This window comes from Hemitrygon akajei, chromosome 5 (genome assembly GCF_048418815.1).
Source record: "Hemitrygon akajei chromosome 5, sHemAka1.3, whole genome shotgun sequence".
Lineage (NCBI taxonomy): Eukaryota > Metazoa > Chordata > Chondrichthyes > Myliobatiformes > Dasyatidae > Hemitrygon > Hemitrygon akajei.
Window position 1 is genome coordinate 160,500,760 of NC_133128.1, and position 26,092 is coordinate 160,526,851.

General features: G+C 38.5%; 1 protein-coding gene across 2 annotated transcripts in view; it reads right to left on the reverse strand.

Moving 5' to 3' along the window:
• The window catches only part of LOC140728383 (uncharacterized), a 120,355-nt gene extending 94,576 nt beyond the window's left edge, over positions 1-25,779 (reverse strand). For both annotated transcript variants that reach the window (XM_073047010.1, XM_073047009.1), the window contains exon 1: positions 25,581-25,779. In XM_073047010.1, the coding sequence (XP_072903111.1) occupies positions 25,581-25,656 (76 nt within the window). In that variant the 5' untranslated portion in view covers positions 25,657-25,779. The remainder of the gene's footprint in view (positions 1-25,580) is intronic.
• Between the last annotated feature and the right edge of the window lie 313 nt (positions 25,780-26,092).

Here is a 26,092-nt window from a genome sequence, read left to right on the forward strand (position 1 = left end):
GCTCAACACAGGCTGATTATGTGTTACTGACCAGCTTCAGACACAGATGGCATTTAACTTACTGATGTGCATCTTCCAGGCCTGTTCTCCCATCACAACCATCCCCAGACTGTGGGATAGCCAACAGCACAATCCCAGTATAGTCACATGAAGATTAAATAGATAGATAGATAGATAGATAGATACTTTATTCATCCCCTTTTTTCCAATGTCCCATACACTTGTTGTAGCATAACTAATTACATACAATACTTAACTCAGTAAAAAAATATTATATGCATCTAAATCACTATCTCAAAAAGCATTAATAATAGCTTTTAAAAAGTTCTTAAGTCCTGGCGGTAGAATTGTAAAGCCTAATGGCATTGGGGAGCATTGACCTCTTCATCCTGTCTGAGGAGCATTGCATCGATAGTAACCTGTCGCTGAAATTCCCATATTAGCAGCCAGAGATCTTGACTAATGGTCCAGAGACACAAGTTCAAAACTCAAAACCTACTTAAGCAACTGAAGAATTTAAATTCAATTACTTAAACAAATCTGGAACTGAAAGAGGGAAAATGAGATGGAACTAAAACTAAGAGAAAAAAAAATCACTGAAACCTGTTCATAATCTGAAAGAATGGGTCTCTACATAAGTAACTTTTTATCTTGCTGTAAGAAGAAACTAATTGAGAATCAATAATAATTTGCACATTTTTTTGGATAGGTAGGAATTTGATTTCTTACTTTTTGAACAATTTGTGTTAGAAAATCAATAGGGCAATAGAGGTGCAAATAAAGCAACTCCAAAAATTAGACGGTGATGCAAAGTGCTGAACTGGGTCCTTTGAAAACTAGTAGAGGAGTACAACAAATTGGCCAGAACATAGGATAAAGTAGGAATAGACTGCTCAATCCTTCATGCATATTCCACTGTTCAATAAGACTGCAGCTGATCATCAATCTCAGTGATATTTCCCTTATAGACCTTGATAACTTTTACATTCAAAAATCTCTAGTAAATATTGTAGTGATCAACAAATCATGTGTTACCTTTCCTTCCCATAATAATGAGTAATTTGTATATCTTTTCTTCCCATAATACTGAGTAGCTTGCACAAAATAATAATGTGCATTTTCACACTAAAGATATAACCCATTTTTCATTGGTTAGTGTTGTTTCCCTTCTCTGCAGCAGGTGGCACTGTTCCTCATACACCTTCAGTTTCTGATTTACTATGAAAGGAACGGATGAATTACAATCTTTAAATTTGTGACCTAAATGTGATTGGACATATCTCTCTAAAGATTTGTGTAAATTTTCAGTATTCACGGAATATATCATATTTAGACATGTTTTTACTCCATGAGCTTTACTGTGAATAATGCACGTCAGCTCTGGTAAGGTTTGCAGGCCAATACTTCCTACAAGGCGAAAGCTAACAGTATTAATGGATGTGATCTTCACTCCTAGATGAGCACAATGCCTTTTAGAAACTTGCCTACCGCTAAAATAGGTCTACAGCGGATGCAATCTCACTGGCTCACCACTCTGCCATTGATCACCTGGGTAACAGTAATACTGTCAGGCTGCTGTTTAACAAGTCAAGTCAAGTCAAGCCAAGTCACTTTTTATTGTCGTTTTGACCATAACTGCTGGTACAGTACGCAGTAAAAATGAGACAATGTTTTTCAGGACCATGGTGTTACATGAAACAATATAAAAACTACACTGAACTACGTGAAAACAACACAGGAAAAAAAACTACACTAGACTACAGACCTACCCAGGACTGCATAAAATGTACAAAACTGTGCAGGCATTACAATAAATGATAAACAAGACAATAGGCACAGTAGAGGGCAGTAAGTTGGTGTCAGACCAGACTCTGGGTATTGAGGAGTCTGATGGCTTGGGGGAAGAAACTGTTACAAAGTCTGGTCGTGAGAGCCCGAATGCTTCGGTGCCTTTTCCCAGATAGCAGGAGGGTGAAGAGTTTGTATGAGGGGTGTGTGGGGTCCTTCATAATGCTGTTTACTTTGCAGATGAAGCATGTAGTGTGAATGTCCATAATGGTGGGAAAGAGACCTCGATGATCTTCCCAGCTCAGCACTCAACAATGAACACTCAGTACTATTCAACAAATCCTAAACCTAGGCCTCCGTACCTCCCTCTGAAATCGGATCCTTGACTTCCTGATCAGGAAATCACAGTCAGTGTGTGTTGGAAATAATGTGTCTCTTCTTCACTGACAATCAACACCGACATACCTCAGAGATGTGTGCTTACACACTCTTTCTACACCCATGACTGTGTTGCCAGGCACAGCTCAAACACCATCTATAAATCTAATGACACACTATTGTTGGCAGAATTGCAGATGGTGACAAGGATGCATCCAGGAGCAAGATAGATCAGCTGGTTAGTGGTGTTGCAACATTAACCTTGCAGTCAACATCAGTAAGATTAAGGAATTGATTGTAAACTTCAGGAAGAGGAAGTTGAGGGAGCACACATCAGTCCCCATCAAGGGAACAAAGTAGAAAGAGTGAGCAGTTTCAAGTTCCTGGGTGTCAACATCTCTGAAGACCTATCCTGTGTCCAACAAATTAATGCAATTATGAATAGGGCAGACCAGTAGCTATATGTCATTTGGAGTTTGAGAAGATTTGGTATGTCTAACAAAGACTAGTAAATTTCTACAGTGTGGAGAGCATTCTAACTGGTTGCATCATTGCCTGGTATGGAGGAAGCACTGCACAGCTTAAGACAAAGCTGCAGATGACTGCAAACAGCCCACTCCTTTATGGGCACTAGCCTCCCCAGCATCAACTTATACAGTATCTAAACACATATATGTTGGTACAAGCAAGAGAATATCTGCAGATGCTGAAAATCCAAGCAACACACACAAAATGCTGTAGGAACACCAGAGGGAGGTGATGGGCAGGCAAGGAGATAAGGTGAGAGAGAGAAAAGGGGATGGGGAATCGTGATGTGCAGGGTGGGGAGGTGCGCATTACTGGAAGTTCGAGAAGTCGATGTTCATACCAGCAGGTTGGAGGCTACCCAGAAACAATATAAAGTAGTGTTCCTCCAACCTGAGTGTGGTCTCATCACGACAGTAGAGGGGTCCATGAATTGACATCAGAATTGGAATGGGAAGTGCAATTAAAATGGGTGGCCACAGGGAGATCCTGCTTCTTCAAGCAGATGGACCGTAGGTGCTTGACGAAGCAATCTCCCAATCTACGTCGAGTCTATATACAGGAGACCACACTGGGAGCACCAAACATAGCATATGACCCGAACAGACTCACAGATGAATTGTCGCTGCACCTGGAAAGACTGTTTGGGGCCTGAATGGTAGTGAGGGAGGACGTGTAGGGGCAAGTGTAGCACTTGTTCCACTTGCAAGGATAAGTGCCAGGAGGGAAATCAGGGGGAGGGATGAATGGACAAGGAAGTTGCATAGGGAGCGATCCCTGTGGAAAGCAGAAAATGGGGGGATTTGGGAAAGAGTGAAAGATGTGCTTGGAAGTTGGATCCCGTTGAAAATGGCAGAAGTTGCGGAGAATTAAGTGCTGGACGAGGAAGCTCATGGGGTTATAGATGAAAACGAGGAACCCTATCCCTGGTAGGGTGGCATGAGGATGGGGTGAAAGCAGACGTGCGTAAAATGAAAGAGGGCAGTTGAGGGCAGTGTTGATGGTGGAGGAAGAGAAGTATCTTTCTTTGATAAAGAAGGACATCTCCTTTGTTCTGGAATGTAAAGCCTCTTCTGAAGATCAGATGTGGAAGAGACATAGGAATTGAGACAAGGAGAGGGAATTTTTACAAGTAACAGGGTGGGAAGAGGAATATTTCAAGTAACTGAGAGAGTCCATGGGTTTATAATAGATAGCAGGAGATCAGCTGTCTCCAGAGATAGAGACAGAGAGATTGAGAAAGGGGAGGGAGATGTCAGAAATGGTCCAGGAAAATTTGAGGGCAGGTGGAAGTTGGAGACAAAGTTGATGAAGTCAATGAGCTGTCTCTCTCATTTAGTATTTTATTATCTTACTTACAATTATACTTTTGTTTTTAGTGTTGTATGTATTGTTGGCGCACTATGGTCCAAAGGAATGTAGTTTTGTTTGGTTATATATGAGAAATAGAGAGAGAGATAGAGAGACAGAGAGGCAGACAGACAGAGAGAGAGATAGAGATATACTGTATAGTGAGAAGAATACGTATTGCAGTGTACCATACCACAAAACAACACATTCACCACATATGTCAGTGATATTAAACCTGTTTCTGATTTGAAAGACAATCTCAATTTATTTAAAATCAATAGGCATGGAAACTTACTATTTGTTAAACCATATAAAGGGGCATAAGAATTAATCTTGTGTAAAATTGGAGGTCACAGATGATCAGAAATGTACTGTTTTAAACTAGCCTGCCCATTATGAAAAGCTCCCAATGGCAACCACATCTGCACAGGGACAATACTCAGTAGAAGATTGCAAATTTGAGTTATCTCCCTCACCAGTTCAATGAGAGGTCTTGTCTAACTGAAGGGCAGCTGAAGCTGGAGCTAAGAAAAGCAATCTTATTTCCAAATCAGAAGTGAAAATATCCCTTCACTCATTATCTTCAACCATTACCACAAGACAGCAGGACAGAAAGAGAGAGAGAAAGTGCAGATCTGTCCTCTCTCTCAGAGGACCTGTCCTGGACCCATCATATATGTGCAATTATAAAGAAAGCACAACAGTACTTGCTTCTTCCTTAGAAGTCTATGAAGATCTGGCATGTCATCAAAAGCCTTAGCAAACTTCTATAGATATGTGGTGGAAAATGTATTGACTGGCTGCATCACAGCCAGGTATGGAAGCAGCAATGCCTTTGAGCAGAAACTCCTACAAAAGTTAGTCGATTCAACCCAGCACATCAAAGGTAAAGCCCTCCCAAACATTGAAACGTTGTGATAGAAAAACAGCATCTATCATCAAAGAGCCTCTCTACCAGGCCATGCTCTTTTCTCACTGCTGCCATCAGGTAAAAGGAACAAGAGCCTCAGGACTTGTACCAGCAGGTTCAAGAACAGTTGCTACCCCTCAATCATTAGACTCTTGAACAAGAGGGGACAACTACACATTCTATTTCAGGTGATCCCACAACCAATGTTCTCACTTTAAGGACTCTATCTTGTTATTCCAAGTTCTTGTTATTTATTTCTATTTATTTATATTTGCATTTGCGTAGTTTGTTTTCTTTTATACTCTTGTTCTTTCATTGATCCCGTTTACAGTTATTGTTCTATAGATTTGCTGAGTATGCCTGCAGGAAAGAGAATCTTTGGGTTGGATGTGGAGATATGTATGTACTCTGATAATAAATTTTACTTTGAACTTTGAAGATTGTCCACTGTGAAGGATGCAGTGAAACATCTTTCTCAAAGTATGAGTCAATACATATGATTAATATATTGTATGTAACTGTCATTCATGTTTGCTGCCCCTTAATATTTTAATCAGTCACTTTAAAAATCCTGCACAGAGTAGATCTGACATCTCATTTTTGTAGTGCAGAAATTGTTCAACAAGGGTTGCAGCATACAGCAAACTTCCCTTTGCCAAATTGATCACGTTGACCATGTACTATCCATATGCATGATTACTTGTTGTAATGAGCTAGACAATAATTTTCCTTTTCCTGACCGTAATCTTTACAGTAAAGTATTCACCTGCTTTGATCCTTGATTCTATGTCTCCAGCAGGTAGTACAATGTTCAAAACATGGGGAATGTTGATGTTGATGTTGATGAAAAATGAATAAATGAAACAACATCTTAAAATAAATACACCATTTGGTGGCAGTGGAAGTAAATTGACACTGAAATAATGACTGACAAGCAACCAATGTGCAAACAATAAACTGTGTAAATAGAAAAAAAGCATCTGACACAGTCTGACAAAAAGATCAATATGTGTGTCGGGGGAAGGGGGAAGAGGGTTAGATTGATCTCTAAATTGGTTAAAACATTTCTTGCCACCAGCCCACTTTCATCCAGAACACTTAATGCAAACTTTTGATCATCAAGGACTTCTCATGACCAGTAAGTGAGAAAAAAATATATTTGCAAATGTTCTTTTACTGAGTGAAAAATTATGCTTGAAGCATACAGGTAAGTTAGTGAGATTGAAATACTGTAATTAAACATCATTTTTGTTTGATTTCCAATTAAAATAAAGGATTCTTATTAGAATTAGAACACAAGTGCATATAATTAGATTTCTTTTGCTGAACTGCAGTTACAATTGCAACATTAAGGACTCACTTAGACCTTGACTATGGAAGCTTAACAATCCTTGAGATTGTCAATGTGTTTTAGAGTAAGTCTACATAGTAAGTAATTAATTTCATTCTAATTTAAGTGGTTTCCCTTCATCTGTTTGAGAAAACTGCAAATAATACAATCTATATTAGAATACCAAAACCTGGACAACAGTTCCTGCATTAAACAATGCAACCACTCTAAAGCATGTGTGAAACCTTTGGGAGTGATGACAGAGGATTCTATGATTCTGCTGTCTTTACAACCATAAAAATCACAATCTGCAAAATATTAATGTGAGTGATGAGGACAGTATTAGGTTTTATAAACTTTGCTGGCATCGAACAATAGTGACCTGCTCAAAAATTGAGTCAGCAGAGTTATAGATTATCTAATTTTGGAGGGCTTGGTTCATTGCTTGGCAGTTAATCAACAGCAAACATATGAACAAAAATGACTTTAAGTTTTGAATACTATTTGCAATTTTGTTTGATTATTTACACACAAGAGGGATGAACCCAATAAAAAAGTGACATTTAACACGTTCCTGAGCAAGAGAAAAGAAATCCTGTACTTGAAATCCAATATTGAAAAATGAGTCCTTTGTTGTCCTCAAGAGTGTGAACTTAAACAAGATGGCTCATGATAAATACACTCATAAACTCTATAATGCTGTTTTAAACAACTATCAGATTGGTTATTTATATTCACTGAAAGCAACCTTTTCAGGCAAGGCTCAGTAAGTCTGAGACAAAGCAGCTGGGGATTTCCAGAGTTACAAATGACAATCTTCTAGAATATGCTTCACTGGAAATTATCACGGTATGTAAATATTTTCAAGAACAATTTCTACTGGATGAACAGAATTAGAACAATCTTCTTTCTAAAATTACACATACCCTTTGTTCTAAAATTCTTCATGGACCCTTGATTAAAACTGAACAAGTTCTCCACTATCAATTAATTGACCATAATAGAATGTGCCAACTTTGATAGGCAGCATGAAAATAGTCTCAAGACAACTTCTGACTCTATTTCTTTTCATTACTAATGGTGAATTAATGTGTTTATCAAATGAAAAATGTTAGTGCTGGCCTGTAATGTTGGCTGAATACAGATTAGATTCAGCGTGGGAGTTCAAATGCTCTTTGCTACATTTAAACATCTTAACCCTTTAGTCAGAAAAATCTTTTAAATAGACATCTGCCACTCAGAAATATTCAGTAACAAGCTGGCCTGGAAGAATCATCGAGGTACAATCTGGAAAAGGTCTATGATACAGCACTGAGATTCTGTGTCTAACACCCTAATTATAAGAACATAAGAATTAGGAGCAAGAGTAGGCCATTTGGCCCATCGAGCCTGCTACACCATTCAACAAAGACATGGCTGACATAGACGTGGACTCAGCTTCCACTTCCCACCTTTTCCCCATGAAATTAGCCCTGAAATATCCTGCTATGCAAGAATCGATCTATGTTTTATATATACTTAATGAGATATTCTCTACTGCTTTCCTGGACAGAGAACGCCAAACTCACTACTCTCTGGGAAAAGCAATTCTTTCTCATCTCAGTCTTAAATCTACTGCTCTGAATCTTGTATGTCCCCTAGTTCTGGTCTCTTCTACTAGTGGAAACAACTTACCCGCTGATGTGTTATCTATCCTTTTCATAATTTTATATGTTTATATAAGATGCCCTCTCACTTATTGTGGACCTCAAGCAGGGAAAGTCAGAAGGACATACAAAAGAAGTTTCTAGGACTCAGTGTCTCAGGGCCCGACACATTGACATAGTCACAAAAACACATGCTAGCGCTCTACTTTGTTAGGAGCTGGGGGAAATTTGTTATGTCCATAAAGCCATAAGATATAGGAGCATAATTAGACTATTCAGCCCATTGAATCTGCTCCACCATTCCACCATGGCTGATTCAACTCCTTTCAGCCCACTCTCATGCCTTTTCCCCATAACCTCTGATGCCCTTACTAATCAAGAACCTATCAGCTTCTGCTTTAAGTATACCCATAGCTGTGTGCAGCAATGAAAACTACAGATTCATTCGCTGGGTAAAAACCCCCTCACCTCTGTTCTAAAGGGATATCCTCTTATTCTGAGACTGTGCCCTACGGTCCTAGATTCCCCCACAATAGCAAATATTCTCTCCACGTCCACCCTGCCTAGGCCTTACAATAATTCAATAGGATTCAATGATATCCCCCATCATTCTTCTAAACTCCAGAAAGTACAGGCCCAGAGCCATCAAAAGCTCCTCTTATGTTAACCATTTCATTCCTAGAATAATTCTTATGAACCTCCTCTCCATTTCTTTGTCTCCAATTAATACTTCTCCAATGTTATTTTCCAGTAGTGATATCCACTGTCACCTCTCTTTCACTCGTTATATATTTGAAAAATAATTGAGGTATCTTCTTCTATATTATAGGCTAGATTAATTTCAGATATCCTTGTTTTCTCAGTATTGCATTTTTAATTGCCTTCTTTTTGTTTTGAAAAGCTTCCAATCCTCTAGCTTCCTTTTGATTATTACTCCATTATATGCCTTCTATTTTGCTTTAATGCTGACATTGACTTCCCTTTCAGATATGGCTGCATCATTCTGCCTTTAGCATACTTCTTCTTCTTTGTGATATATCTATCCTGCACCTTCCTAGAAGCTCCAGTCATTTCTGCTCTGCCATCATCCCTGCTGGTGTTCCCTTCCAATCAACTCTGGCCAGCTCTGCTCTCTTGCCTCTGTAATTCCCTTTGCTCCATTGTAATATTGATATATTTGATTTCACCTCCTATACTGCAGGGTGAATTCTATCATATTATGATCACTGGCTCCTAAGGGTTCATTTTCCTTAAGTTCACTAATCAAACCTGATTCATTACACAATACCCAATCCAGAATTGTCTTATCCCTGGTGCACTGAACCACAAGCTTCTCTGAAAATCCATTTTGTCGACATTCTATAAATTCCTTCTCTTGGGATCCATCACCAAATTTATTTTCCCAATCTATCAGTATATTGATATCCCCTGTGACTATTGTAACATTGCCCTTTTTATATGACTTATTTTATCTCCCTTTGTAATTTGTACCCCACATCCTGGCTACTGTTCGGAGGCCTGTATATAACTCCCATGAGGGTCTTTTAAATCTTGAAGGTTCTTAACCCTAACCACAAGGATTCTACATCTTCCAATCCTATGTCAACTCTTTATAAGGATTTGATTTCATTTTTTACCAACAGAGCCACCCCACCTGCCTACCTGCAACTCCTTTCATCCTTGGATGTTATACTCCCACTTCTTCTTTCAGCCTCCACAATATCATACGTACAAATTTCTAACTGCACTACAAGATCATCCATCTTAATCCATATACTGCATGCATTCAAATATAGCACCTTCAATCCTGTATTCATCACCCTATTAAATTTTGGCTCCATGCTACTGCAAGTTAAATTTTTATCCCTTTCTAAACTTTTTATCTTTTTATTTATTTGGGAGACTTTTGTAATTTCTTCTGCACTCGCCTTCCCTTTTACTTAATCCTCATTTTCCCAATCTGTTAAACCCAATATTTAGTTTAAAGACACAAACCAACCTGTCTCTCTGAGTGCAGTTTTGCTGTATCACCTGCCTATCATTCATTACAGTCTCATTACACACTGTATCTACTTAGATACCAGAGACTAATCCTCTGCCCTATCCACTTGCAAAATCAGTTTAAATCCTCCCTAACAGGTCTAGCAAACTTACCCACAAGGATTTTGGTCCCCCTCAAGTTCAGGTGTGATCATCCTATTTTTTTCTGAATTCCAGGGAATATTCTTCCAGGCAACCTAATCTTTCCTCAAAGACTAACTCCTTCAACTTTGGAAGCAAACTGGTGAACTTCCTCTTCATTTTCTTTAAAGCTAGTGTTTCCTTCCTTCTATACCATAGAAGTCTTTGCCTTTGTAAAAATTTTAATGATGTAATGCAGTCCAATAATTGCATGTGATGAAAGGAATGTAATGGAAGTACAGAGATCAGAACTGCATGCCGAACTTCAGGTGCAGCCTCACCAGCACCCTGCACAGTTGCAAGATAACCTCCCTGGTCTTAAATTCAATCCCTCTAGCAATGAAAGCCAACATTATATTTGTCTTCTTGGTAACCTGTTGCACCTACTAACCACCTTTTATCATTTACACACAAGCATTCCCATGCACCTCTGCACAAGAGCATACTTCATCATTTAAATAATAATCTAATCTTTTACTTTTTCCTTCCAAAGTAGATAAACATGCATTCGGCAACATTGTACTCCACCTGCTGAACCCTTGTCCAATCTGTCTATGTTACTCTGCAGACTCTCTGCATCCGATACACAATTTGCTTTTCCAGCAAACTTAGATATGCTACCCTCGGTCCCCACTTCCAAATTGTTAATATACAATATATTGTGGACAGATCCAAGCATATCATTAACCCCTCGAGCCACTTCTGCATTACTCAGTAATACTTACCCCTTTTCATCTTATAACAATTTAATTATCTACAGTAACGTCCCTTTATTAATTGCTTGCATAATTGTTCTTTGTTTTTGTTTAAAGTTTTCCTAATCTTCCAGAGCCTTGCTACTGTTGGTGACTTTTTATGGTGTTAGTAATCATTCTTTCCTTCCATCACATGCAATTATTGGACTGCATTACATCATTAATATTTTTACAAAGGCAAAGACTTCTATGGTATAGAAGGAAAAGAGCAATAGGTGCACTGAAAAATCCCTACCTGAAAGCTCCAATTCAAGTCCTATATCATCCTAAACTGGAAATGTATCCCCACTCCTTCATTGCCACTTGGTCAAAATTTTGGAACTCCCCATCCCATTGGATTGAGGGAAGATTTCCATTAAAGGCAGAGGCTCTACCCCACCATCTCAGAGCAAATATCAACAGACATTGAATGCTGACAATGCTGAAGGACCTTCTAGCAGATGTCTGACAATATTAGTTAACGTTTCCCATTAAGATTTCCATAAAGAGCTTGTCATAGACTTCAAAAACTGGGTAAGTGCACATACTCCTGTCAAGACAAGCTTTTCACTGTATCTTGGTACATGTTAAAATAGTAAACCAATACCAATACCAGGATGAGATGGGATTGCTTTGACATTCTTGGTTCTGTTGCAGATGTTTATAAAGTTGCACTGAAGAACTTTTTGTGTTGGCAAGATTCTTGCAACTACGGGTGTGGTTTCTGCACTGGGGTTATACAGGAATGTTATGGCAGAGAAATAAAGATGTAATTTGTAGATGTTATAAAAATTATATCTGTAGTAATAAAGGAAGAAAGTTGTGGACTGCTGAAATGGATTGGTCGGGTGAGTAGGATGGTACCAGATAAAACTGAGCTGGAAGAAGGAAGAAATGATGCTTTTAGAAGTACTAAGTAATGGTGGAATATGGAGAAGTGCTTAAGAGAAGAAGAGTGTAGAATTGCACATTTACAGTTCTCCAAAAGTAGTAGGAATGATGAATTAATATGCAGACAGACAAGATATTTTCCTTTTTTAGCTGAAGCATAGAATTCAAGAGCAGGGAGGCCATACTCAGACTGCATTAAACAGCATGGCTGAACAAATGCTTTCACTGTGATCACAAAATTACAAGATGAGTGTAATATCAAGTTGATTAGTATAGAGGAGATTCACAAGGACTTTGTGAACTTGGAGAATATTTCTCCACTGGAAAGAGTGGCATAGATATGTCTGAAACAGTGGAGACTGAGGGGTGATATATTCAAGCAGTATAAAACTGCGAAGCCATGATGTGCTGAAACTCAAAAAAGGGATCTATTTCTCTCAGCATGTAAATCAATAACTAGACAGCATAAATGTTTGCAATTGATTGGATTAGAGAGATTGTAAGATTTTTATTCCCACCAGAATCTAGTAGAGTTTTCCAGTTCTCTGCCTGAAAGCATGGTGGAGACAGAAACGCTCATCATTTTCTGCTTGGATGAGCATTTTATTAATCTTTCATTCAATTATAACGCAATTTCACAGTGCATCCTGCAGATAGAACCATGCTGAGTTATCCGCCAACCCATGGTTCCATTGGAATAATTGCCTATAGGCTGGTTGGTCCATTGAGCATTTAAGAAACTTCACATTACTGAGTGTATCTCAATTATGTCAAGTTTCTTAAATACGCAGTGGATTTGCATTCATCTAGATAAGTACAAAGTAGTTCATCCTTTTCCTGACCTATTCTTAGCAGGCAGCAGAGATGACTTAGTAGTCAGGATATGAACTACTTCGAATAGCAGTTGTAAGAAGGCTGAACAACTGAATCATGGCATGATGGCTTAGGGAGCTATTTGGTTGTGTGGGGTGGGTGTTTGGAGGGGTGTCAAGAAGAGCAATGTAGTTGTAACTGGGGATAGTATAGTCAGGAAAATAGACACAATTCTTTTTTGCAAGGATCTCGAGTCCCAAAGCCTGCCTAGTACCGAGTGCCAGGATATCTCATTTAAGTTGCAGAGAAATTTGGAGTGGGAGGGGTAAGATTCAGTTGTCATTGTCCATTTGGGTTCCAATGATATAGGAAGACAAGGAAAGAGGTTCTATTGAATTGACATTACTTCTGACATCCTTCACATACATGAGGATTAAAGATCTTTATGCTACGTCTAAATGTGCAATGTGCAATTATAGTAATTTATAATAAATAGAACAGTCAATGTAATATAGAGTACACTCAAATCAGCATGAGTTAATCAGTCTGATGGCCTGGTGGAAGAAGCTGTCCCGGAGTCTGTTGGTCCTGGCTTTTATGCTGCAGTACCGTCTCCCAGATGGTAGCAGCTGGAATAGATTGTGGCTGGGGTGACTTGGGTGTCCAATGATCCTACGGGCCCTTTTTACACACATATCCTTGTAAATGTCCTGATTCATGGGAAGTTCACAACTACAGATGTGCTGGGCCGTCTGCACCACTCCCTGCGTTTAAGGGAGGTACAGTTCCCATACCAGGCAGTAGGGTGCCTTTGTTGGTATATTAAATTAAATTAGATCCTGAAAAAGAAGTATCATAGGATCAGAAGATGCAGAATCCTTGTGTTACAGCTGAGAAACTGCTCTGGTAAAATAAACCCTGAAACCCTGTTGCGTCTTATAATACAGGCTATGGGATACAAATTACAATGGGAGGCAGAAAAGGCATGCAAAAAGAGCAATGTTCTAACGGGGGATTTCAATATGCAAGAAGATTGAGAAAATCAGGTTGGTGCTAGATCCCAAAAAAATGGATTTGTGGAATGCTTATAAGATGCCTTTTTGTAGCTTTTTGCGGTCAAGGGAAAGGCAATTCTGGATTGGCTGTTGTGTAATGAAACAGATTTGATTCGGGAGCTTCAGGTAAAGGAATCCTTAGGAGACAGTGTTCAAACAATGGAGTAAAATGTATTATCTAGTTAATAATTCATCTATCTGTGCACGCCATTCCTTAAATCAGTTTAAGATAGTAACAGGGCCCATATGTCCAAAGATAAATTGGCACATATTTTTCCTAATATAAGCCCTATTTTTGACAGATGTAACATAGAGGTGGCTACTCTAACTCATGTTTTGGTCCTATGAAAGCTTAAATAATTTTTGAAGGGATGTGTTTAGAATTCTGTCCAAAGTTATAGATGTGGATGTTCAACCCAATTCACTTACGGCAATTTTTGGGATTATTCCAGATGTACAATGTACTGTGTATGTATCAAAATGGCTTATTTGGTTTGCTAGTGTAGGGATGCTTTTATGTCTGATAAGTGTTTTCTCTCGCAGTTGTTTAGCTTTAGACTTGCTGACATGGGGATTGTATTCATTTTTTAACCAATGGGGAATGTTATTTTGTCTTGTGGGGCTGGGAGCTTGGGGGTTTCGCAGTCTTTTCAGGGGAGGTGGGAAGGAGACGCCGAGGAAGGTGGACGTGCGCTGCACTTCTCGGTTGACCACCAGGGGTGGTCCCAGGTGCGAGGACGTGGAGTTCGGAGGAAAGTGACGAGGGGTTGAATGGTTCGATGGTTGAGCTCCAACGATGTGCATTAAACTGACTGAACTTTGATAAGTTGGCACCTTTTACTTTATTTTCTTTTCCTTCATATATACTGTATTGCATAGTACTCTTTTAGTTTTAGTAAAATCTTTAAAGTGTATTCCATAACAGTATCTGGTGTGAGTTTGATATGGTGTGTGTACGTGCGGCATAAACTTGATTCTCACAGCACCAGTGTGTACGGGAGGTGGGGTTGGTGAGTGGCTGGATCTCCTTTTCCCCTAGACATATACCAGCCTGTTGGGTAAATGTTACACAGAGGAAGTAGGTAGAGTATCTGCTTCTGCTCAACATGTGATAGCTTTTTCAACTTTACTGGCTAGGAGAGCTATCTTGTTATACTGGAAAGATTCTAATCCGCCTACTCTTTTTATTGGCTCTCCTCCATTATGTCATGTCTAAGCTTGGAGAAAATTAGAAGCTGGACGCTTGATACATCTTTTAATTTTGAGCAAGTCTGGAGACCCTTTATTCAATATTTTCATATGATTTAATAATGTATTTATTTATTTTTCTTTATTCTCTTTAAGGAAAATACTTATCCATGAACGTTCAGAGGTGACTGGAAGGATGTTTTCACTTTTTCTTTTTCTTCTAATTTTATCATCAAATGGACTGCCCAATCTTTCTTTTCTTTTTTTTCCCTTTTTTTTCTTCTATTTAGTTTAGTGGGGTTTTTTTTCTTTTTATTAAATAAAATTTTCCAATCTTTTTTTTACGATTTGTTAAGAGGAGTTGTGGTTTCTTGATTATATTGTATATATAATAGTGTAACATTATACCTATCTGATTTTGACAATATATACTTTTCTTTATTGCTGTTTATACATCTTTTGTATTATCTGTTTGCGAAACTATTCCTCTGATTTATATATTTATTGGAAATCAATAAAAAGATTGAAAAATGAAATGAGACACTGTTCCTAATATGATAGCATTCACATTGCAGTTTTAGAGTGTGAAACTAAAGTCATTTGTATCGAGATTACAGTTGAGTAAAGGTAACTGCAGAGGCATGAGAGAGGAGCTGGCTCAAATTGATTGGAAGGGGTGCTAGCAAAGATGATGGCAGGACAGTAATGGCTGGGATTTCTAGGAGCAATCTAAAAGATGCAGAATCAGTTCATCCCAAAGAAGTAGCAGCATTCTAAAGAGAGAATGAAACTATGGCTGGCAAGGGAAGTCAAAAATAGCATAAAAGCAAAACATAGGAAGTACAAGATAGCAAAAATTAGTGGGAAGCTATCAGTTTGGGAAGCTTATAAAAACCAAAAGAAGTTAACTAAAAAAGCAATAAGATGAAACATGAAGATAATATAGATAGATAGATAGATAGATAGATAGATAGATAGATAGATAGATAGATAGATAGATAGATAGATAGATAGATAGATAGATAGATAGATAGATAGATACTTTATTCATCCCCATGGGGAAATTCAACATTTTTTCTAATGTCCCATACACTTGTTGTAGCAAAAACTCATTACATACAATACTTAACTCAGTAATAATATGATATGCATCTAAATCACTAACTCAAAAAGCATTAATAATAGCTTTAAAAAAGTTCTTAAGTCCTGGCAGTTGAATTGTAAAGCCTAATGGCATTGGGGAGTATTGATCTCTTCATCCTGTCTGAGGAGCATTGCATCGACAGTAACCTGTCACTGAAACTGCTTCTCTGTCTCTGGATGGTCAATAATATACATAAAATAGGATACAAAAAGTTTTTTCCCCAGATATGCAAAGAGTAAAAGAGGCACGGCAGTGGATATGGGACCACTGAAAAATGATGCTGGAGAGGCAGCAATGGGAACAAAGAAATAGTGGATGAACTGTATCGGTATTTGATGTCATTCTTCACAGTGGGAGGTATTATGCCAGTGTCAGAGGGCAGAAGTGTGTGTAGTTGCTTTTACCAAGAAGAAGGTGCTTGGGAAGCTGAAATGTCTGAAGATAGATGAGTCACCAGGAGCAGATAGATGACACCCTAGTGTTCTGAAAATGATAGGTGTGGGGATTGTATAGATGCTGGAATGGTTCCAGAGCACTGTAATATCATAAATGTCAGTCCATACCTTAAGATAGTGAGAGAGGCAAAAGACAGGGAACTATAGGACAGATAGCCCAATTTCAGTGGTTGGCAAGATGCTGGAATCCTTTAGTAAGGATGAAGTTTTAGGGTACTTCGCTAAAGTTGACAATGTTTCCTGAAAGGCAAAATCTTGCTAGACAAAGCTGTTGGAATTCTTTGAGGAAATAAAATACAGGATAGACAAAAGGAAGTCAATTGATGTTGTCTACTTGGATTTTCAGAAGGCCTTTGACAAGGAGCCCCATATAAGGCTGCTAAGCAAGATAAGGGCCCTGCTATTACAGGAGAGATACTAGCATGGACAGAAGATTGGCTGACTGGCAGAAGGAAAGAGTAGAGATTAAAGGGGCGGCTTCTCTGCTGGTCACTTATGGTGTTCCACGGGAGTTGATGTTGGGTCCGATTCTTTTCATGGTTTATATTAACAATTTGGATGATGAAATAGGAGGCTTTGTTCCCAAGTTATGGAAAATAGAGGGGTAGGTAGTCCTGAGGAAGCAGAAGTACTTGGACAGATTAGGAGAATAGGGAAGGGCACGGTCATGCATTTTTTTTTAGAAGGAATAAGAGTGTAGACCACTTTCTAAATGGGGAACAAATTCAGAACTCAGAGGTGCAAAGGGACTTAGGGGTCCTAGGCAGGATTCAACTTGTAGGTTCAGTTGGTAGACAGGAAGCAAATACAATGTTAATGTTAATTTCAAGATGAGTAGAATATAAAAGCAAGGATGTAATTCTGGGGCTTTATAAGGCATTGGTCAGACCACATTTGCAGTATTGTGAGTAGTTTTGGGCTCCATATCTAAGACAGAATGTACAGGCAGTAGAGAGGGTCCAGAGGTGATATATGGGAATGATTTCAGGAATGAATGGGTCATATATGACTAGTGCTTGATGGCTCTGGGTCTGTACTTACTGGTGTTAAAAGAATGAATTGTGGATCTCATTAAAACCAACTGAATATGGAAAGATCTATATATAGTGGATATGGAAAGGATGATTCTGATAGTGGGAAATTCTTGGACTAGAGGGCACAACCACGGAATATAAGGAAGCCCCTTTAGATGAGGAGGAATTTCTTTAGCCAGATGGGTGGCACATCTGTGGAATTCATTGCCGCAATCATTAAGTGTGGGCTGGTAGTTTTTTGTTTAGTAAAGACGTCAAGGGTTATGGGGAGAAGGCAGGAGTGGGAAAATACATCAGCTATTATCCAATAATGGAACAGACTCAATGGCTAAATGGTCTAATCAGGCTTCTGTGTCGTATTGAATAGATAGCCTTATTCCTCCTATAGTTAGTAATGGTATTTATGTAACTATTACTGAGAGGTAGTAGGTGTTGTGTTTCTCCCTTTTATGATAAATGATAAGATTGTAAAGATTTTTATTTAATCACAATAAGCTACATGTGAAGTCACTAATACTAATAATCTCCATTGTAAATAAATTGTTTATTTAAAATACTCTACATCTAGTATTTTACTAATAGTAAATGAAGAATAATTTCGGTATTAGCTAATGTAATGGCAAGGAAATTTAGTTGGGTAGAACTACACGATTGAATTAAAGCTTTAAATTGCTCACAAAACACTGCTGGGTTCATACATTGCACAAGAATGGAAATCTTAAATATTTTATAGGGTATTAGTGAGACATATTGGAGATTTTTGGAAAAATTTGGCCAATTTATATAAGAAAGATGTACTTAAATTCATTTTCATGGATTATGTGCTTTACACAGACTGGGACTGTAACTTTTATTTTTTTAAGTTTAGTAAAAAGAGTGAAGACCATCTTAAATTCTTAACAGCCTGACAGGCTAAATACAAAGAAGATGATTCCCCCAGCTGAGAAGTTTAACCAAGAGGACACAGCCTGAGAGTAAGAAATGAGAAATTTAGAATTACCATGAGCATACATTTCTTCACTTAAGAATTAATGAACCTATGAAAATAAGAGAATTAAGGGTTATGGGGATGGTGCTGGAAAATGATGCCATGGCAGATAGGCCATGAACCTCTAATTGTTAGCACAAGCTCTAATTCTATTGTGTTCTTTTTGTCATATGCAGTATATTCCATAGCATTCAATATAGATTTTAAGCAGAAGTTCTATACATCTGATGCACAAATCTAATAAAGCAGAGGGTGATATCTTCCTTATAATATCAGCACAAGTAATATTGGGGAAAATGTCCAGTCTCACATCAGAACAGCAGAGGCAAGTCCTGATCCATATTGTTTAATGGGGCTATCAAAGGCTTTCAGGTGTGTTGGGGATTCATTTGGAGACAAACTTGTTAGATTCCATCATAGAACTTCAGAGCAGTAGGAACTTAGGGAGTTGAAACAAAAGATGGTTGATGCTGAAAATCTGAAAATCTGAAAATCGGAAAATGCTTGGAACCTGCAGCAGATCAGGCAGCGTTTGAGAGAGACAGATCAAGCCAATGTTTTGGGTTCATCTTTCATCAGACATTTCTGAACTGCCCCAGATGCTGCAGTAAGTCTGCAATCTGGTTACAGTTCTTGTTGCTATCACTCTGTTACTGATTATCTTAGCACAAACTGTGAAAATCAGAATAAATCAAATCACATGGCAAGTATTTAAAACAGCCACTCAACACTAAGAGCTCAACCATAATCTAAAGAACTCAATTGCTCACAAATTAACCCATGCTCATCCAATTTCTATTTTTGCTTGTCTTACTATTCATGCAATACTCCCTGAGGAATTTGAAGCCAGGATGGTAGATGGCTGTTTTGCTTGAGTAGAAGAAGCTTCAGCTAGTGGTGAAGGATTAGCTTAGCTTTACTGTGCGCCATTTTTTCATTAGCACTATGAGTGAGACCTTCTGTCCCATCAAATGCAAAGACATTACAGAGAGGCAGTTGTGGGAGTTTTAATGCTATACATGTCTACTCTTGTTGGACTAATAGATATACTTCAGGGTCATTGGCCAGTAGCTAGGGGAGATAAATACAAACAATTAAGTGTAAAAAATCATTAATCATTAATTACAAAGATACATTGGTCTCCTAGCAGTGGTCCAATTTGCTAAATAAATTGGTCCACTAGCAGTGACTAGTGGGGTACCGCAAGGCTCAGTGCTGGGACCCCAGTTGTTTACAATATATATTAATGATTTAGACGAGGGAATTAAATGCAGCATCTCCAAGTTTGCGGATGACACAAAGCTGGGCAGCGGGGTGTTAGCTGTGAGGAGGATGCTAAGAGGATGCAGGGTGACTTGGATAGGTTAGGTGAGTGGGCAAATTCATGGCAGAATTCATGGGTGTCATTGTACACCAGTCATTGAATGTGGGCATGCAGGTACAGCAGGCGGTGAAAAAGGCAAATGGTATGATGGCATTCATAGCTAAAGGATTTGAGTACAGGAGAAGGAAGGTTCTACTGCAGTTGTTCAAGGCCTTGGTGAGACCACACCTAGAGTATTGTGTGCATTTTTGGTCCCCTAATCTGAGGAAAGACATTCTTGCCATAGAGGGAGTACAAAGAAGGTTCAGCAGATTGATTCCTGGGATGGCAGGACTTTCATATGAAGAAAGACTGGATCGACTAGGCTTATACTCACTGGAATTTAGAAAATTGAGGGGGGATCTTATTGAAACATATAAAATTCTAAAGGAATTGGACAGGCTAAATGCAGGAAGATTGTTCCCAATGTTGGGGAAGTCCAGAACGAGGGGTCACAGTTTAAGGATAAAGGGGAAGCCTTTTAGGACCAAGATGAGGAAAAACTTGTTCACACAGAGAGTGGTGAATCTGTGGAATTCTCTGCCACAGGAAACAGTTGAGGCCGGTTCATTGGCTATATTTAAGAGGAAGTTAGATATGGGCCTAATGGCTAAAGGGATCAGGGGGTATGGAGAGAAAGCAGGTACAGGGTTCTGAGTTGGATGATCAGCTATGATCATACTGAATGTCGGTGCAGGCTCAAAGGGCCGAATGGCCTACTCCTGCACCTATTTTCTATGTTTCTATGTTTCCTTAATGGAAACTATGAATCTGATGGACTGCGTTTAAAACCCATCAAATTCTCTGATGTTCTCAGGGAAGAAACTCTATTTTCATTATTTGAACATATAATTTTCATTATATGCAACTCCAGACAGACCATAGCAATCTATGATGGACAATAAAAGCTGACATGACTAGCAGTGTCCACATCCCATTAATGAATAAAAGAGATGTCAGCTGGTCTAGAAATCTAAAGGTGGTCAGATTGCAGGAGTGCTGTGTGGCATCTGACTACATTTCCCTGAGATCCAGGAGCTCTGCCATCAGATAATACTCAGCAGTTTGTCAATTATTATTACTATAGAACTGACTGAAGCATGGGATTCAGCAATGGCATCTCACACAGTCCAGCCACGGTCTCAGAATCTTTGTCTATTCACTGTCTCATCATAGTTCATATTTTATACTTCTAATGATTGAAAATGAGGACATTTGGCTCATCTGGTGTATTTCAGCTCCTTGGGGAAAGATTCCCTGCATCCTAATGTTACCGTTCTTATCCTCTCTCAAACACCTTTCGATCACTTTTGCTGTCAGCCTAGACTAAGGGGTGACTTAACCACTGCCACATCATTGGGACATGGGAGAAATTTGCAACACCTAACAGAAACTCATAAATTGATAAATGTGCAAACTGTGCAACCACAGCACATGAGATCAAAGTCAAGAGAGACTGCAGACGCTGGAAAACCAGAGCAACACACACAAAATGATGAAGGAACTTAACACATCAGACAGCATTCATGGAAAAAAAACATAGTCGAAGTTTTGGGCCAAAGTCTAAGTAAATTTATAATGTATAGGTATATATATGTCACCATATATATGTTGAGAGTCATTTTCTTGAAGACATTTAAAGGAAGATAAAGAAATACAATTGCACTTATGAAAGCTATACATAAACAATGTCTGATAAACAACTAATGTGCAAAAGACAAATTGTGCAAATAAAACATAAATAAATAATACTGAGAACATGAGTTGTAGAGTCCCTGAAAGTGATTCTGTATGTTGTGGGATCAGTGCAGAGTTGAGGTAATTCAAGTTATCCAGGACCTTGATGGTTGTAGGGTAATAACTGTTCCTGAACCTGGTGGTGTGGAACCTATGGCTCCTGTACCTCCTGCCTGGTGGTAGTGCCAAGAAGAGTATATGGCCTGGATGAAGTCAGTCCTTGGCGATGGATGATGCACTCCTTTTTCATATGCTCAATTGTCGGGAGGGCTCTTCCTGTGATGCACTGGGCCGTATCCACCACTTTTTGACAATTTTTCCATCAGGTTGAAAACTGGGGCTATGAGCCAGCCACAATAACTGTTGTATTACCATACTGGATGACCTACAGGACCAGAAATAGTGTGCAGTCTCACATTGATGAGAGCTGCAGGGAATGGGTAATCTCTGACCAGTTTATCACAGGCTCATCTCTTCTTCCAGCTAATTCATCTTCAAGATTCAGTTCATCAGATTGGCTAAGAATATTATCAAGAACGCCTGCCTTCCTGTCCTTTTCTTTTCACTCTTGTAAGTTCTACAGGAATCCTAGATGACCAGATGCAGGAGCAGCTTCTTCCTCACTCTACCTCGTCCGTTATTGTCCCTTAAGCATTTCTTTTTGCACTGCGACTGTCTGCTGCGTAAGCTTCATGTATGCAAGAGATGTTGCTTAAGAATCCCAGCATCTAGAGAATCTTGTGTCTAGGAATTTCTTTGTATCTTGATGTATATAACAATAAATGAGAAAGTAAATGAGAAAGAAACTACTCTTTCCCACTGGTCCGGCTGCTGTTATCTCATGTCTGGCAGCTTGCTTGTGATGATCCTGTGACGAAATGACTAAAATCAACAAGGACCTGCTGGTGGATGTGACAGAAAGGTCCAGTAATATCTTGTGTGTAGGAAATAAGAAAGGCATCAAGTCATTGTTGTAACAAGAGGAAGGAGAAGTTGAAAGGATCTCTTTTGAACTATCTGCATGGAAAAGACTGCATCTTGAAGGAGCATTGAAAGTTAATGGATCAGGAATTGGACAGAAAATCAGCAGAAACACTGACACTCAAAGAATCAAACCAACAATTGGTCATCAATTCCTCTTTTAGTTGACTGTGCTATGGGGAACAATAGTTCTCCCTTTAGTTTGATGTTACAGTCTGAAGATACAAGGAACCTTACTGTGGAGGAGAGAGAAAGAATAATGATGTGTACATTGAACAGATGTGATATGCCTGCTGTGGTTGAATAGTCGGGTATAGGGTGCGAGATGGGTTTGAGGGTGCTGAACATGTGAGATCTCTCTGTTATCCACATTTTTGATAGGGATCTCAAGGTGAATTTCAGTGAAATGGAATTTTCACTCCTGTGACTATGCTACATTTATTGTGTCAGAGCCCAAGTTACTCAATAATCCCATTTAAAGAGTTCTGTCTCCTGACATGAATTAAACAACAATCCTAAAAGTTTTAATAGAACAAAGGAACAGATTTAGAACTAAGCAAACAGCCACCAGATCTGGCAAAGGAATACTGCAAGAGACAGACCCAAGACCTAATCAATATTTATGATGCAATATTCATGACACATATAGAAAGAAGAGAAATATTTTGTGGGAAATGGTAGACAGATAAATGGGAGAAGGTCAATTGACTTCTCGTGTCTATTCCCTGATTCAATTGGATTATCGCTTTTCTTTTACCCGCAAGAACCCAATACTCCTTCATCTCTATTGATCTCAATTTTAAATATACTCATTGATTGAACCTTTACAACCTTCTTGGGCAGGGAATGATGCAGTTTCCTCTGTGAAGAAACACCTGCTTTTGACAGTCCGGAATAGCTGACTCTTCACTTTCAGACAACTACCCCTGATTCTAGGCAATCCAGTTAGAGAAACATCATCCCTATATTTTCTCTCTTCCATCACTCGTGAATTTCTTACTTTTCCTAGAGATCACCTCTTACTGTTCCAAAGAGTGTAACCCCATTCCCTCTTCATATGACAAACCCATCATCCCAGGAAACTATTCAGTGAACTTTTGCTGTGCTCCCTAAATCATGAGCATTTCCTTCCTTAGATAGGAAGAATATACCTGTAATATAATTCTAGGTGCAATATTAGTGACCTGTGTATGAATAGTGCAATATCTCCCTAATGTTAACTGCAAATTCTTTTTCATGAAAGCCTAGTATGGACTTTGCCTTTGTATTCACTTGCAGCAGCTACCTTAGCCTTCAGTAACTTGTGTTGAAGGACATCCAGGTTACCATCCCAAGCACCAACACTTATATCATTTAAAAAAGTACTCTACCTTTCCAGTTTTTCTACCAGTTTGATACTTGCCTCCCCTTTAACTAGTGCTGCAATGATGCAGATTAGCACAGATCAGTTTCATTCAGTGCAAGACACTCCAGAAGTTCTCACCCTCCTGTGCATTAAGGTATCAAACAGATTGTCTGGCACATGTCTTTGCAGGGTCATGTAAAATTATTCCAGGACAATGCAGCCCTGGCAGTTTACACAGACCCACTTTAGCTTGTCTTCATCAGCAAGAGTTTTTACACGATAATCTATATTTTGACAGAGAGATTATAATAATATAATAGTGTATTAGCTTTATACTACTGTAAATGTTTCAGATTAATCCCTTGAAACATGAAAAATCTTATGCCACATAACCTTTCAGTTCAGAATGTTAGAGGAATGATACATGAAACTTTTCCATTCAAAGTTTCTGAATCTGGCTGACAGTATGCTGACAGTGTTGCCAAGGGAACACATTACAACATAATTTGGATAAGTAATATCACATATTTCTTTCACTGCTGCAAAGCCCGTCTGCAATATTTGCTACAGACACACAAAAATAGATAGCTGGCAATGTTGCAGATAACTTTATCTTTGAAGTACTGCCTGAGCTCAAGTGAATGGGGTTGATTGCTTTATGTTAAACCAGATGCTAAGGTTTGTTGCAAAAAAACCATGTTCAGCTTTACTATTAGACAAACACTAAAGCAGAATCCTGTATTCTTCTACAAAATTGAACGACAACCAGTTACAACTGCATGTAAATATAATTCCTCTGTTTACAAAGCTCTGTCTCCTGATACAGATTAAACAATTATCCTAGGAGTTTTAACAGAACATAGAAATAGATTCAGAACAAAACGAACAGCCAACAGACATGGCAAGAAATACTGCATGAGACAGAAAAGTGGGAACAAAACTAAAACCGAATCCAATAGCTATCATGCAATATTCATTATATAGCAAGAACATAAATATTTTATATAAAGTGGTTGCATGACATGATCTGAAGAAAGTTATAGCATTGATGAAAGTTACATTTAATGAAGTATTTTCCTGATTGAATAGTTATGCCTAGTATGTGTACAAAAGCTACAAAACCTGAATATTTAAATTTCAATCTCTGCTTTACTTTGCTGAGTGTTCAGGCAATTCACATTAATGTAATGCTTTTGCTATAGGATTAGCTCTCCAAAGGCACTTACAGGAACATTACCATTTTTATTTTGTTTACACACAATCTCAAAGTGGTATTACTGAACGTAATAAAAATCTAATCAAAGGGGATGGTTTTAAGGAGCAACTTAAAGTAAAGAGAGGCAGAAAGACTAATAACTCAAAAAATCAGACCTACATCCTCCCGAATGCAGTTTCTGACCATTACCCAGTCAATGTTAAGCAGTTTTTTGAATAGAGTGTGGAAAGAGGATTAGCTTCAATACTCAGTGGCCAGATTCCAGTCATGAAGCAATTTAAGGCAAAAGCAAAAGTAACAGCCTTTATATTCAGATAGAAGCAGCAAAGAGAAAACATTTGTACTCCGGGGAATAAACTCATATAAAGAGAACAAATACATAACATGCAATCTGTTGAATATATCAACTAGTTTTGATTAGAAACAATGCATCTTAAAGACTTAAACAAACTTTCATAATATTGCCTCGACACACGGCACCACTTTCCATAAAGACTCAGAACAAGACAGATCCAGAATGACACTCACCCACTGCTGCTAATGTCAGTGGCACTTGTAACATAACAAGGAGGAAAAAGCATCCTACATGAACAAAGCCCTTCATGTCTAAATACTAGACAGAGGACTTGTCATGTAAATCAACAGGAAAGCAATGATAATCTGCTTGGTGCGTTCTTCTCTATTCAGCACCAGTTCTCGTACAAGCAACAACCTCACTCCTGCTTGTCTAGCTTTAAATAGGAAAAGTTTGGCAACACATTTTTGCCTGCCTTCTTTGAAATCTGATGCTCTGATGGGCCTCTCACTTTCCGTTCTGAATGTGATATTAGCTTGAGATCATAGAATTATGGGTTTTTTTTTAAAATCATGTTTAATTGAAACATTTTCTGAATTAGTTTACTTGCAAAGTTCCAACCATTCTAGAGAAGATAATAGCAACCATTTTTTAGGATAAAAACTTGTTTAAACTACTTATCAGGACTGATGGTGTCAAAACTTAGAAAGGAGGAAAAGCAGCCTGAATTTAGCAGGGAAATACT